The 14,625-nt window shown below is 40.6% G+C and overlaps 1 protein-coding gene across 3 annotated transcripts in view; it reads right to left on the bottom strand.

Annotated features, from left to right (window-relative positions):
* Positions 1 to 14,625, bottom strand: part of birc6 (baculoviral IAP repeat containing 6) — a 77,719-nt gene that overhangs the window by 3,168 nt on the left and 59,926 nt on the right. For all 3 annotated transcript variants that reach the window (XR_002752195.1, XM_023327752.1, XM_023327753.1), the window contains exons 65-72: positions 12,762 to 12,984; positions 12,321 to 12,466; positions 11,726 to 11,836; positions 10,060 to 10,277; positions 8,725 to 8,886; positions 7,621 to 7,698; positions 4,721 to 4,909; positions 298 to 432 (exon numbers count right to left, since the gene is read on the bottom strand). Coding sequence is in view for 2 of the 3 variants with exons in the window: in XM_023327752.1 (XP_023183520.1) it covers positions 298 to 432; positions 4,721 to 4,909; positions 7,621 to 7,698; positions 8,725 to 8,886; positions 10,060 to 10,277; positions 11,726 to 11,836; positions 12,321 to 12,466; positions 12,762 to 12,984 (1,262 nt within the window). In the remaining variant the exon portion in view is untranslated. The remainder of the gene's footprint in view (positions 1 to 297; positions 433 to 4,720; positions 4,910 to 7,620; positions 7,699 to 8,724; positions 8,887 to 10,059; positions 10,278 to 11,725; positions 11,837 to 12,320; positions 12,467 to 12,761; positions 12,985 to 14,625) is intronic.

Here is a 14,625-nt window from a genome sequence, read left to right as displayed (position 1 = left end):
GCTGTTATGGCAGAATTTACCAATATTCTATTTTGTTAAACAATTTTTTATATGATTACTCGATTAGTTGATTACTAAAATAATTGTTTATAACAGCCCCAAACTGAACCTATATAGACACCATGGCTAGTCACATTCACCACTTCAAGAGCGTCACAACTCTATTTCCTTCAAAACATGAAGCTAATTCTGTTCTCATGTTAAACTGACGGAACGGATTCAGCCAGCAGCAGCAGAGCAGTTCCGGTCTTTGTGTGTGTGTGTGTGTGTCTGCGTGTTCTGACTGAGTGAGATTACCTTCAGAGCAGCTGCGTGGTGGGACATGGTGCGGCCGACCCGCTTGTCGTTGCTGTACTGCTGGATGTCGGCGATCCACTCCTCACACTGAGACATGATCTCGGTTCTCTTCAGGTAGAAATGTTTGTGGATCACCTGCACGCACACACCGTTCACCACATCAGTCACTCCCACATCACTTGATACAGGAGGCATTGGCACATCCAGACCCAACGGTCCGCTTCAAAGAGAGAAGTTTTCTTAAACATTTCATCTTCATTCTTTCAAAGACTGTCATGTATGCAAGTGACAGACACACGTTTTTATGCAGGTTAGATTTCCTCCACATGGTGCTAGAAATATTGCTAATAAAACATAGAAAACGGAGGTTCACACATTCATTCAGTTTGATTTGTTGGCAGAAAAAGGAAACTAAACAAGCATCTTCAAAGATTTCCTTCATTGTGCTGTCAGCTAACAAACAGAAACTCATGTTAGAGATGAACCAATCAGGTTCCTCCCAGCTGATGCCATTCCTCTTGTTCCCTCTAGTAAAGGAGTGTCCAAACCTTTTGCCATGTGAGCCAAAACTGAAGATTCAAAAGTAGTGGCAGGCCTAATAATAATAAATTAAAAAAAAACTAAAATCAAGCAAATAAAGTAGCTGATATTTACTGCAGATCCAAAACTCTAAAGGGATTTTTACGATTGTTTATTAGGGCCATTTTAGATAAAAAGGAAAAGGAGTAAATTTTTGTGATTAATCTCAGAAATTTTCTAGAAAACTTGAACATTTTCTAAAGGAAAAATTTTGGCATTTGAAATTCTGAAATTTCCATGGTTTTCTTTGGAGAAAATTTCTGACAATGTAAAAATTAGATTTTTTTTCTAGAACATTTCTGAAATTACTACAAATTTTTAGGCAGAAATTTGCAACTTTTTTGTTTGTTTGCTGCATTAAAAGAAAAGCGTCTAGTTTTCAGAGTGAATACATTTATTTCCAATAATAAGAACATAATTTGGGTCACTTTGTTTCAAAACGCTTGCTATATTATATTTAGCCAAATTTAAGAAAGAATAAAGGTTGATTTGGGTTCGGCAAAGACGTCTTCGGATAAATTTGGTTCTACTTTTTGTTAAAACTTAGTTATAAAAACATGAATACTTTGTGTTGTACTTTACCATTTTGTGTACGAGAAAATTATGTTGGTATCAACTTTTACTCTGATTATAAATGAGAAGTCTCTATGTGCAGCTCAAGGCAAAATTTGTAATATTCTTGAATTGCTGTTGGGGGCCACAAATGGCCCCCGGAGCTACACTTTGGACACCCCTGCTGTCTGCCTTGCCCCATCTGATTTCAGAATGTTAGAGCTGAGCAGTTCTGTGATAGAGGTTGTAGTTTGACAGACAACAGAAAATGTAGGAACTGTGAGCTACCAGAACCAGAATCAGAACCGGCTTTACTAACCTAGTTAGCGTACACAAACAAGGAACGTGACTTTGGAAAAGCCTGGAAGCTGGGAGTCAGAACCGTGCTGTATTGGATGTGTTCACTAGGAGTGCACCGATAAATCGGCCCAGATTTCCTTCATTTTGGGAGATCAGTGATCGGCCCGTACTTACATGTGAAGCTGATCCGATCCACTGGTTTAAAAAAAATAAATAAATCAGCCAGTGTCTTCTATTGCTCTGCTGTGAGAGAGGTTTGACTGGTAGCGCCTCCCACCAGGTCATGTCTGACCGTTTGCTGTTAACAACAGTCCCCCCACTGTTGTCAACTGAGCAACTTTCTTGCTATATTTAGCAACATTTCTAGATCGGTGATGGGCCAGAAAACTGCAATCGGCGCGCCCTTAGTGTTCACGGTTCTTGTGCGAAGAAGGAGCTGCTTGTCCGTTTTGTTCACCAGGAATCATAATTCGGCTCATCATGTCTGAGGACTGCAGCTGTGAATGAGGCTCAACGCCTTTTCACTTGTTTAAGTGTCCAGGCTGATCACTATGTCAGTACGACATTCACGGCGTTTGATGGAGAACACCAATCAGCTCCGCTCAAGTCTCCAGTTTTACTGCCCCTCATCCCCCCCCCCATACACCTAGTCCATGTCCTAGCAACAGTCGTCATGCTGTGCCATCAGCATGCAGCGAGTGTTCTGACAATGGGTCTATAGCTGCTGCTCCGTTGTTGGAATAGGGGATGTGGGGGTGGGGGTGGTGGAGGCGGTCTGCTTCGCCGTTCACCAGGAGAAGAGAAGCAAAGCGGAGCTTTAGGAAACATTCTCTATCTGTCCTGTTCAGCTTCCTCTGCTATCAATCCTCCTCTTTTTGACTGTCGGCTCCGCCCACCACCCAGGATGCCTCTGTTCCACAGAGAGGGGCGTGGCAGCCGTCCCCGTTTCAAGGTCACACGTGTTGTAAACACTTCCTCTGCTTTTCACTAAGCTGGAGACAGATGGAGAGCTTTAAAAACAACACTTCTACCCAGCTAATATCTGGATATGATTCATTTTGTAGATGTTCAATCATCTTTAATGATTTATAAGAAAATGTGGTATTTTTATCTAACTATAGACGCTACACAGGACCAACTTAATTCATACAGACCACCAGGTAATGCTATTTGCTGTCTTCAGGGCTAATTGAACTACTGTATTTGGAACATGACAGGCAAAAACAAAAGTAAATCAAGAAACCTAAAAAAAAAAAAAAAAAAATCAGCTATATTCATAATATCTACATTCACGTCACTGCTGCTAACGTAACGACTTTGTTGATATATTTAGAAAACCTTCAGACCCATCTCTCTAGAGCCACTTCTGGAGACTTTTTTTAAATGTGAAAAATGAAAAAGTAAAGAAAGCAAATTAACTGTTTTCTTTGGTTAATTTAGTAGTTTGGATATCAATACTCTAAACATTTCATATTTGAGAGCACTACCTCACGTGCAGTCCATATTGTTTCGCCTCAATTTTATCAGAGGAGAGACTCTGAAGATAATTCTGTCTCACTGCCACTCCTAACACTGACACATTTACGTGCCGTAACTCTAAGTGCTTAAGATGGCGTCTCATGAGAAGTGACAGGACAGGCCGGGCCCAGTGAAGGACTTGATGGACGCATCAGCAGCGCTGCAGAAAGGACTCCTGGGTTAGCCGACCCTCATTCTTCTCCCACGCTTAAGGACAGCAGACAGAAGTCAAAACGTTGTGTGTTCAGTAAGCCATGCACGCTGCTGACGGAGCAGGCTAACTCCTGTCTGCGTGGCTGGTCATTTAATATTCTTCATGATTTAAAGCAATAAGGACTAAAGATGTTATGACTGCTAGGCACTCAGTACTGATATCTAGATAAGATTGACCTATTAGTGACTAGCGTCATTATTCAACTGTTGTAGGAAAGCACTGCAATTTATTAGAGGTGAATAAAAGAGCGGTAGAGGTAGCTAGGAAGTTTTTTTTTTCTTGTTGAATATTGACTCCCAGTCACGATGCAGGATAAAATTTGAAATAATGTTCCTAGCAGAGCCTTTTACAATCCAGAAAACGACAACAAATGTTTACAGATTTTTCAAGGTCACCAATCAAAGATGTGAAACAACTGTCCACAGTCCTGCATAGAACATTTAAAGTGTGCCTGATGCAGTTATGCTAAAATTAGCAAAGTGCTAAAAGATCAGTTAGGTGAGTGGAAAGCTTTGATATGCGGAGTTTATATTTGGGATAAATATTCACTTGGACTCTAAAAGTAATCAATGTCAAACTGTTACTATGGAAAGTTAAGAGATTTAGTTTTCGAAATAATGTCTCAACTTTCCCCTAGATCTCTAAATTAATTTAAGAACGTAAAAGCAAGACAACAAAATCAACCTTAAAATTCTTCCGCTACCGGACACAGAACACCTGGAGACGTAGTCGCAGAGCTCTAATGACCAAAAGCTGTAAGGGTGAGACTGGGACTGAGGAACTAGCATCATGTAGTGATATCGTGTGAAGCAGTAAAAGAGCCACAAGATGTTGGCCAAGGTCTGTCTAGTCCAGGGGTGGGCAATCCTGGTCCGAGGGCCGGTGTCCTGCAACTCTTGGATGTCTCGATGGTCCAGCACACTTGAATCAAACAGCTGAATCAGTCAGGTTTTCCAGAGTCCTGCTAATGACCTCATTATTTGACTTTGTGTTAATGTAGAGGTACATCTAAAAGTTGCAGGTTGACCGGCCCTCGAGGCCTGGAGTTGCCCACCCCTGGTCTAGTCTGTTACTCAGAACAACCTGCTGCAGACCACAAGAAATCTTGGACAATGCACAACAACATTCCTTCAACATGTGTGCTTGAACACCAGAACAGGATTCAGCTGTCCTTTAAAATGAACAGGAGAGAACCGTTTAGCCTCAGACCCAAATGGCTACTCAAAGATGTTACCGTGTTTGTGAAAGTACGAGGCTTACCTCCTTGAAGCACGGCGACGGGTTGCGGATCTGCTCCAGCATGGCCCACTTGACCGTGGCCTGCCGGATGTTGCCGTCATATTCTCGAGAGCTCTGGGTGCCACTGGGGGTCCCGCGGGAACGCTCATACCCCGGCTCGTTAAAGTAAGGCTCAGCCACTAGGATGAGGGACTGCACAGACACTAGCACCTGCGGCAGATTTAGAAACAAAGGAGCCGGGGTTATCTGAGATCCCACGATACGCATTGCTCAGACTAGAAGGAAAATTTCCCAACAACTTCTTGCTACAAAGAGGCAACTGACTTGGCTTCCAGAGGAACATTTTAATAACATAATCTTTATTCTGGCTAGAAGTGAATTAGTCTGGCGTCCTTAAACTGTGAAACCCATGAAATGATCTTGGCAGAGTCGGACCAGCGTAGAACAGTCTGACAAAGGCAGGGAACAATTTGGCCACATTTTAGCACTGCATTCTTTAAACCTTTTTCATTAACAGCCAATAAATGACTTGGCCTGTCCCACAAAGTCCTTCGTCATCACTCTGTTGGTTCAGAGCCAAAAATGTTGGCGGTGCACTTGATGGCCTGTCTGCTGGCCTTAAGACAACAGCAACAGATTTCAGCCCCCTTGCATCCATCACAAAGCGGTCTGCCCCATCTTGAAGCAAATATGGATGATTACCATCCCCGCCCCCTGCCCCTTGTCTCCAGTTCACCACCCTCCTGATTTCCATTATTGATCTATCGGATGCTAACTGGAATAATAATCAAAGGAGACATCTCTATGTACTCCCCATCTCAGAAAAGGGGGGTGGATTGTAAAGAAGAAAGAAAGACATCCATTTTCAAATGCTCCAGCTCCCCTGGACAACAATCAATACTTGTACTGGAGAAAGAATGTGATTATGTGCAGAACGGGGCCAAATAACAGTGTGGCTGTGTGTCAAACTGGTCCAGAGTGTCTAACTAGTGTCCAGGAGTTCTTTATAGCTATAAATGAGCTGCTGTACCATTCATAATTCATCTTCATTTAATAAAGAAACGCACAGTCTGTTGTGGCTTAGGCGTTTACAACAGTGTTATTAACAGTCTGAGCATTTCACAACAAACCACTTACGTAGTTCACTTTTTTATGTCTGTTCCATAAATCATAAAAACAACAACACTGAAGCTGCTTTTCTATTTACCAGTGTAGTAAAGGGCTATTTCACAGCTTTTCAATTTTGAGCCGACTTTTTTATAAAGTGCCTTGAGATGACATGTTGTGAATTGGAGCAATATAAATAAACTAAATGAAAAAGATGACTTTGGATGACGAGCAACAGTCTAGATCAGTGGTCCCCAAACTACGGCCCGCGGGTCAGATGCGGCCCGCCTCCACATTTGGTCCGGCCCCCTGAACAATACCAGAGTATTTTCATATATGTGCATTTTTATTTGATAAGTTGGACTTTTGCAATAAAATAAATGTTCCTTAGTAATGAACTTTATTTATTATTAACTACTAGTTAGTAACTGTTTTATACATGCATATAATTGACCCTAACCCTTTTTTTTATGTGGAGAACCCAGTGTTATTTGGTTATTATTTATTTCATAAATAGTGTTATTTCCTGACTTTTGTTCTCTGAAGAATCCAGAAAAGGTTATTTGATTGTGCTTTCTGAAAATCAATACATTTTTATGTTTAGCACTCTTACAATCGTCACACTTTTTCTGTTACAAACTGACCCCGGCCCCCCATCAGAGAAGGGACAAGTTATGTGGCCCTCACAGGAGAAAGTTTGGGGACCCCTGGTCTAGATGTTTCCCTCCTTAGTCCAGGCAAGTCGTTTGTAGCCCATGCTTCCTAAAGGACTGGAATATTTCCCTTTGTGAAATGAATATAGATTTCTGAGTTGAGAGAATATTTAAAGTTGAACTTTTCCACAATATTGTAATTTTTTGATGGACCTGTGACAGTCTGTATATATTTTGTTAAAATAATACCACAGTCAACAATTAAATGACAGCTGTTAAAATGAAAAGTACATTAATTCACAACTCTAATGTCTGGACAGTGATAAACTCCAGCTTCTGACAACCAACTTTATGACTGAATTACAGGTCAGATATTTATGTTACCTGTAGGGCTGTACCTTGATTCACTCGAGGTGCTGGAGGCAGATAAATTTTCCTCTGCCTCGAGGCTTCGTTAAATTCTGTTTTATTATTTAGCGCACCGTGTTCCGGCCGGGTCGTTATTTGCGTTGTGCAGCGCTCTCGCTTCTGCCTACGAGTTGTTGACGAAAGCTAAGTGTTAGCAGCATGATGTCTAATTTTCAAGTTTGGTCTGGGAGGATTTTATTGATTGATGACAATGTCCGGGTTTTCATAATTTTTTGGGGAACCAATAAGCATCCTTAAAATGACCGGTGCAATGCCTGGAGTACGGCAGCCTTTCTCCTCCTGGAGGTGCTTCCTGGTGGCGGCGAAGAGCGCTGCAGGTGTATTTATACAGGTGAGTGGATAGACTGAACACAGCAGGTGGCTGTGTTCAGTTGAATGAAGATGAATACATAAACGAAAAGCTGGAGTATGGACATTTTTTATAAGCGTATTTGAGCGTATTTAATTTATTATTAAATTGAATAGAATTTCAGATTTTTATACAACTTTTCTTTAGGCTAACTTAGAAAGTGAGCTATTATTGTCACAAGTTAATTCTGTAAACTATAGAAAGTTATTGTTAGGGAAGCTCCAATGTGAAAAATTGGACTAAAGTTAATATCTGATAGTAACACTGCTGTTAGATTTACCAATGTTTTATCTTTTTTAAAAATTTGATTATTCAATTAAATGTAAGAATAATCGATAGATTACTCAATGACTAAAATATTCGCTTACAGCAGTCCTGGTTACCTGTAAAAAGCTTGAGGTCTGGGGGTTCCACTTCTCCTCTGGTCTCCCATGCCATGTGTTGAGGATACTTAAACACACCTGGACAGAAAGCAGTCAGGGATCAGTCTCAGCACAAAGCCCTAAAAACTGCCGTGGAAGTGAAAGTTTGGGTTGAGGACACTCTGCGCAGACGGGTTTACTCTCTTCATTAGAATAATGTGGCGTGCTGCTTCTACTCAGATTCTTACAACACTACATCAAACAATAGAATGGAGGAACAAAACAAGGTCTGGTCACATAAGCCCACTGTGGTTGAATGGCTGGTCCATGGTGGTTACACCGCTCTTTGGGATGGAAGTTGTTACTGAGGGAATAGGAATCAGTTATCTTCTTTCAATAACAGTGATGAGTTTAAGAAGAAAGTCATTGGAAGTCAGATGTAAGGAGCCAATGAAAGAAAACCTTCTGGTGAAGACACATGATCTCCCCTTTGATTAATCCATCTCTAAGTGAATCTAGCTAAATCTCCTGTCTGGTTTAGCTAACTGTTCAGCTATTCTGCTGGTTCAGACTAAACCTTCTTTGTCAAAGTTTATAGTTAAAATTACAATTTGTTGGACAATTATTTATCCCTGTGCATCAAAATGATTAGAATTCTTCTACAGTTACACTATTCATCCATCACTAATATGAATCGCTACCACTGACGTTTAAAGTCCCAGCAATTCCTTAAAGTAGCTGTCAGGGACCATCAAACAAATTCATGAGGAGGACCAACTCATGCAGAACTTCAGAGTTTGGACCTTCTTCTCAAATGAAGGAATCCACGGCAACATTGCAGAACACGTTTACAAATGTCTGGAAAAAACTCTGAAAGATTCCTTCTTATAATTCCTCAGATCAATAAGACTTGGTGACGTCTTTAGAAAGGCAACACATCTTCATTTTGCAATGAAATCGTCTTCATAACAAGAAATAAAAGTACCCCAAAGATTCAGCTACACATAAATAAAAATGAGAATGAATGAACATAAAGTCAGGTTTCAGGAAGTTTCAGAATTCAGAAGATTTTTGGAAATTAATTTTCCCTTTTTATACTAGAAGAAAAACAAAAGGCGGACGTACTTTTCCATCATTGTAGAGGTTTGGATTGAAGCGCACGCTGTGTCCGCCGGTGGTCTCCAGGTTGACCAGGGGAGGGGAGTTGGGATAGTCCTGGGGAAAATACACGTCGAACTCAAAGCAGCCATTGGCATATGGGGTGTCGCCTGGGCCAGTGATGAGAACCTGGAAACACGGAGAGCCGACGCAAACATGGCATTATTCACACAATCCATCTGCAAATCAAAGACGCTTCTATAAAGCTGTGAAGTAAAATGTCTTTCATTAAAATCTGCTAATAAACCTTTTCTTTTAAATTACTTGTAGAAAAGAATTGCAACAGAAAAACTTCCAGGGGAACGAATGTTTACGTAGTTCTGGGTGATAAACAATGAATCATCATGGAAGATGATATGCAACAGTTATACTAAAGGAGAATGTCAAAGTGTTGCTTGTTCCGAAGCACCACAAGACCTGACAACAGATAAGAAATCCTTCCCACCTGAATAAATTTGATGCAGCAGCATTTTCCCAGTGACTGAGCTGCCAGGACAGTGATGGACAGCAGCAGCGGCTGCTTGGGGACCAGAGTGGACACGGACACATGACGCAATACTATAAGCTGATTGTACAGCACTTATTTAGTCTCACTGGACAGGAATGTCACTAACCCCAGGAATGGGACTGGAATGTTATACCATATTTTTTCAGCAACTGTTTTTTGTTTATATTTTATTAATGCTAACCAGGTATCAGGAGTCCCAGACAAAACGTAGCTCCTGATACCTGTAGCTGTGAAAGGTGCAGAGCATTTCGGAACATGGTCAGCCTGTTTCCATGTGCATGTCCTGGAAAAGTGGACAAAGACAACGCAACACACGGGGATGACCTTAGAGCAGCGAAAACACCATTCAGGTAAGACTTAATAAAGTCACTGAACAAGTTGAGACAGAAATAAAGTATCTGACAGAAAAGCAGTGGCCAAAATGTTACATATAATTAAGAACTGAGCTGGGACTCAGTATCAGCCAATGTCTAATTTTAAATAATTCAAAGTACTGGGGTCAGAAACTCCTGATCAGGACATTCCTGTCACATTCACCAGCCTTCTCTCCCTCTCTTCGCATCAAAGTTTACATGGGGTTCACTGTCGTCTCCAAGAACAGCATAAGGGGAGCTGGAAGGGAAATATAACTCCTCACTGCCAGACAGCTGCTCTAGCTGAGCCTCTTAGATCAGAGAATACACAGACACAGCCGACTCCACCCACACATACAGCTGACTCCTCCCACAGACAAAGCTGACTCCTCCCACCTCCACTCTGGATGGTGGATATCTTCAACCGTGCTTTCACATTACCTTCATGATGTCGAGCCTCTCCTCATCACAGCGGACAAAGACACTGGACGAGGACGACAGAGGGAGAGATGTGGACAGGGTGACGGCCTCCTGGGCAAGGCGCCGCGATCTGGCTGCACTGTTGGTATCGCTGGCGTTTTTAACCTGAGACATGTAGTGGTAGTTGACCTTAAACATCAGCTTCCCTTCCTCGTCTTCTGAAACCATTTCAAACGTGTCTGTGTGGGGTTGAGGGTGGGAGACAGAGGTTAGAAGGTTCTGCATCACGTAGGCTTTAATTTCATTAAATTTCTGAAAATTTTATTTTGGGAAAAATCAGAATTTTTTTTTCCCCACCAATGTTCTCTGAGTTTTCATAGTTCAGAGCGATGTGAGCACGCTCAGGGCAGCCATGTTGTTCAACAAGAGTTTTTTACAGCCTCTACTTAATTTGACTTTGCATTCGGGTCAAACCTATGACAGAGTATTATGATTTTTGATTTTTTTTATTATAAAAATAAAGTCATAAGACGGCTATAAGACTGTAGCCATTGTAACACAAGAATAAAGTTGTATGACAAAGTCGAAATAATGCAAGAAAAACATTAGAATATTACCAGAATAAGGTATATTAGGAGAAAGAAAGAGGAATTTTATGATAATTTCATCACAAAAATTAATATCAGGACAACTTTGGTATTGGATTTAGAGATAAGGAGATTTAACACATCATAATCAAATTATAGTCAATAACAGGACCTTGAAACGATTGAGGAACATCTGAGTATTTAGAAGAAAATCATATGGACTCCGGTGGACACGTCAGATATTGATAACTCTATCCTAGCTTTGTCCCATCACAAAAACTACAATTTTCTAATTTGAAGATGTTCTTCTGGTAATATAGCATCTTTATCCTGGTTATGCTATGACAATATTCTCATGATTAAACAAAAGTTCTTGTAAGCTGGCCCCTTACTCTGTCGTACAACTCACAGAAGGAGTGGCTGAAATAAAAGCCACTTTTTAAAACGCCTTTCTGTCATTTGTAATTTCATTTTTAGAAAACAAAGCGAGACAAAAAAAAAGATTAAAATTGGATCTGGCATAAAGAAATTGGGAGTTGTTTTGTTTTAAGCTACATCGCCCATCCCTAGTGCAAGGGATGGCACATTGCTACTTTATACCAGATATAAAGTAGCAAGAAGTATGTATTAAAACCAAACCACAGAGGCAAAGATCAGAACATACTGTTGTTAGTTTACCAATCACTGAACGGCTTAGCACCATAATACATTAAAGATCTGCTGTTGTTGTATCAACCTTCCAGACCTCTCAGGTCTTCCGGTTCTGGTTCTGCTCTGCATCCCCAGAACCAGAACCAAACGAGGAGAAGCAGCTTTCAGCATCTATGCACCACAAATCTGGAACAAACTTCCAGAAAACTGTAAAACAGCTGAAACACTGAGTTTCTTTAAATCTAGACTAAAAACCCACCTGTTTAGAATTGTATTTGAAACGTAATCAATTACAAATTTATTGATGAAACTTGACTTAATGTCATGTTTTGATTGTTGATTCTATATTGCATTGTGTTTCTGTGTTTGATATGATGTAAAGCACTTTGAAATGCCTTGCTGCTGAAATGTGCCATACAAATAAAATTTGATTGATTGATTGAACTCACCAAACTGGAGCTTCTTCATGGCAGCAACGTATTTCTCTTCCAAGGAGCGGAGAACTGACAGCGGTTTGGGCCGACTCGACGCCTTCTTTGACGACTCAACTAGTTTCCTCTCTTAAAAAACAATGAGAATGAGAAATATTAAATAATATTATTATTGCCTTTTTTTAAGACTTTGTAGTTGTTGTTTAGTCATTGATATTCCAGTCTTCCAAAAATGTATAACTATCAAGTAATATTTTCATCATGTACGGGGCATTTTATTGATGGGTCTGACTAATGACGAGGTTGAAGGATATTCTTCCATCCTTATTACTGCACTTTAGCTACACAAGGAGATTATTACATGAAGCTATGGGGCTAATGATAGATTTCAGCCTCAGGATGCTAACAGAAGTCAAGAGTCAGGAGACTTCCTTGGTGTGTTGTTGCATCGCATAGGCAAGACAAAGTCAGGCCATTGCATGGAGAAATGTTGAAATTAAACCAAGAAACATTTAGCTCTGAAATGAAGATTTTATATGCAAAAATATGTTTTATGTGTTAAAAGTCAAGCTTTAGAAAAAACTGAAAAGTGCTCATTTATGTGTAAACATACCCTGATTGGCTTGCCGTAGGCTGGTAGTAGCTGCATGGACTATCTCAGCTGTTCTCTGGATGTCAGGCACCAGCAGGGTCAGACCCTCGGGTTCTGGGTCCGAGCCGTCTGGTTTCACCACACCTTTGCTTTTGTCCTTCTTTGACCTGGAGCACACAAAACACACTCATGTTGGTCTCACTGTGGGCCTTCTTTATCAGATGGATTCATAGATTTACAACAAACAATGTTGTTCTGGGGCCACTGGAATGAAGGCACAACCCATTTTAGCTGTTGTCAAGACCTGTGCCCGGATTCTCCAAATGGAAGCCAAATGTTTGAGCACAATTCTGTTCCATAAACAAAGTGTGCAACTGTGTGTCTGCTGAGGATGAAATGACATTTCAATTGAAACAAAGTGATAAAAATGATGTCTAGCTGGCATTATGCATCATGTCTTACCTGAGGCGATTTGTATACGTGTCCACACATGTCTTCATTTTGGCCAGCAGCATGCCTACAGAAGTCTGTCCCTCAGAATGCTCTTCATCTTCCTCCTCCTCCTCTTGGCCAGGATCCCCAGACAGAGGAAGCAGGAGTGGAACCAGCGCTGTGTAGGTGGAAATGGCCCTTAGCAGCTCCAGTAGTGCTCTGTACAGTGGAACATGGCGAGCCATATCCAGAACTGCAGAAAGAAGGACCAAACAACAGGAATGAAATGGTTACCAAGGCAAAGGAAGGCAGAAGAACAGGGATCAAACAGTTAATAGTTTTCTCACAGAGAAAGGGGCTTATAGCAACACGGCGCTGAAAAGCTTGCAAAGGGAATGGAGAAAACCATTTTAATATTTCAATCCTAGCTGAATGTTTTTCAGAGAAAAAGTTCATTTTCACTTTTTTACTACCATAAATCTTCCTGCAGTCACTACCATTGGATTCCCATTAGAACTGCATTGAGCTGCTGTGCTGTTGAACAGGATGAGTTTCTGATCGTCTGGCTCAGGGGTCTGCAGCTTTTATAATGCACAGAGCCATTTTTACCTCTGTCTGACTAAATACAACAAGTTTACAGCCACTAGTGTTACCTGACCATTTAAAAAAAGAATTATGTATTTTTTTAGGGATGCCTGAAGAACTTTGTCGTAGTTTTTTAAGAACCAACATTTTATTCCTATTTAAAAGCTACGTTCACACTGCAGCCTGAAGTGATCCAATGCAGATTTTTTGTCAAATCGGATTTTCTTTGCCGTGGTCATTTACACTTCGAAATATATACAACCTGTATGTGAGCTGCAGTGTGAACGGCAAACAACCTTTTTGCAGTATATGAGCGCGATAGTGTCACACATAGAGAGGGCTCGGTCTATTGCCAACCACCGTAAAAAAGAAGAAGTGCTCACTGTTTGCGGAAGTAAACATGGAAGCTAACGGTGGAGCATAGCTTACGATTTTTAAGTTGTTGTCAAACCGGAGCCGATAAAACACCGGCACATTAACAACTTAACCCTCAACATAGTCCATCATGGTTGTTGTTTTTCTTCCCGCTTGCGTGTATCAGAATGCAGACTAGGGACATTTGTTGAGTGTCAATGACGTTCAGGTCGGATGAGTGCGACCTGGACATTACATTTGAAAAGATCACATTTGGTCACATTTGAAAAGATAGGATACGTATCGTATATCCAAATGGCCTGGATTGCATTCGAAAAAAATCTGACCTGTGCTGTTCAGACTGTCATGAAAAGATCAGATACAGGTCACATTACAGCAAAAAAATGGAATTGGGTCACTTCAGGCTGCAGTCTTAGAAAAATTTGTTGTTTGCAAAAAGAAATTGGATACATTCTCTTCTAAAAACAAAAGCACGTAGTCTCCAACCTAATGAGAAGGAAAACATCTCAAAAATATTTATGGTGTCATTCGTTAAATTAAATGTCATTATTCCATAAAAAATAAACAACTAAAACTTCCATTTGTTATATTTACATTTAAAATAGCAGTTGGTTCTGTGTTAGTTTTAGCCAGATTTATTAAGAGTCATTGTCGAAGGTCTAAAGGGACAGTTCCACTACCATAGAGCACCAAGTCTTACATATTGCTGTATGCTGGGGGTGGGAATTTATTTGATCACTTATAGTTTTTATGAAAAAAATTATCAAAGCAATTTTGATTTATCATGACAATGATGAACTCCTGTTAAATGATGCAAGTTCAGGTCCCTGGTGCAGCCACTACTGTGCTTTCTGAATGTCTTAGTGCTAACCAACCCAGTGAGAAAACAGGGTTGGTGCTATCATACTCCAGACCACACAGAGAAACATTTTCA

This window comes from Xiphophorus maculatus, chromosome 22 (assembly GCF_002775205.1).
Source record: "Xiphophorus maculatus strain JP 163 A chromosome 22, X_maculatus-5.0-male, whole genome shotgun sequence".
Taxonomy (NCBI): domain Eukaryota; kingdom Metazoa; phylum Chordata; class Actinopteri; order Cyprinodontiformes; family Poeciliidae; genus Xiphophorus; species Xiphophorus maculatus.
The sequence above is the reverse complement of the archived record's forward strand: the minus strand, read 5'-3'. Positions and strand labels throughout refer to the sequence as shown.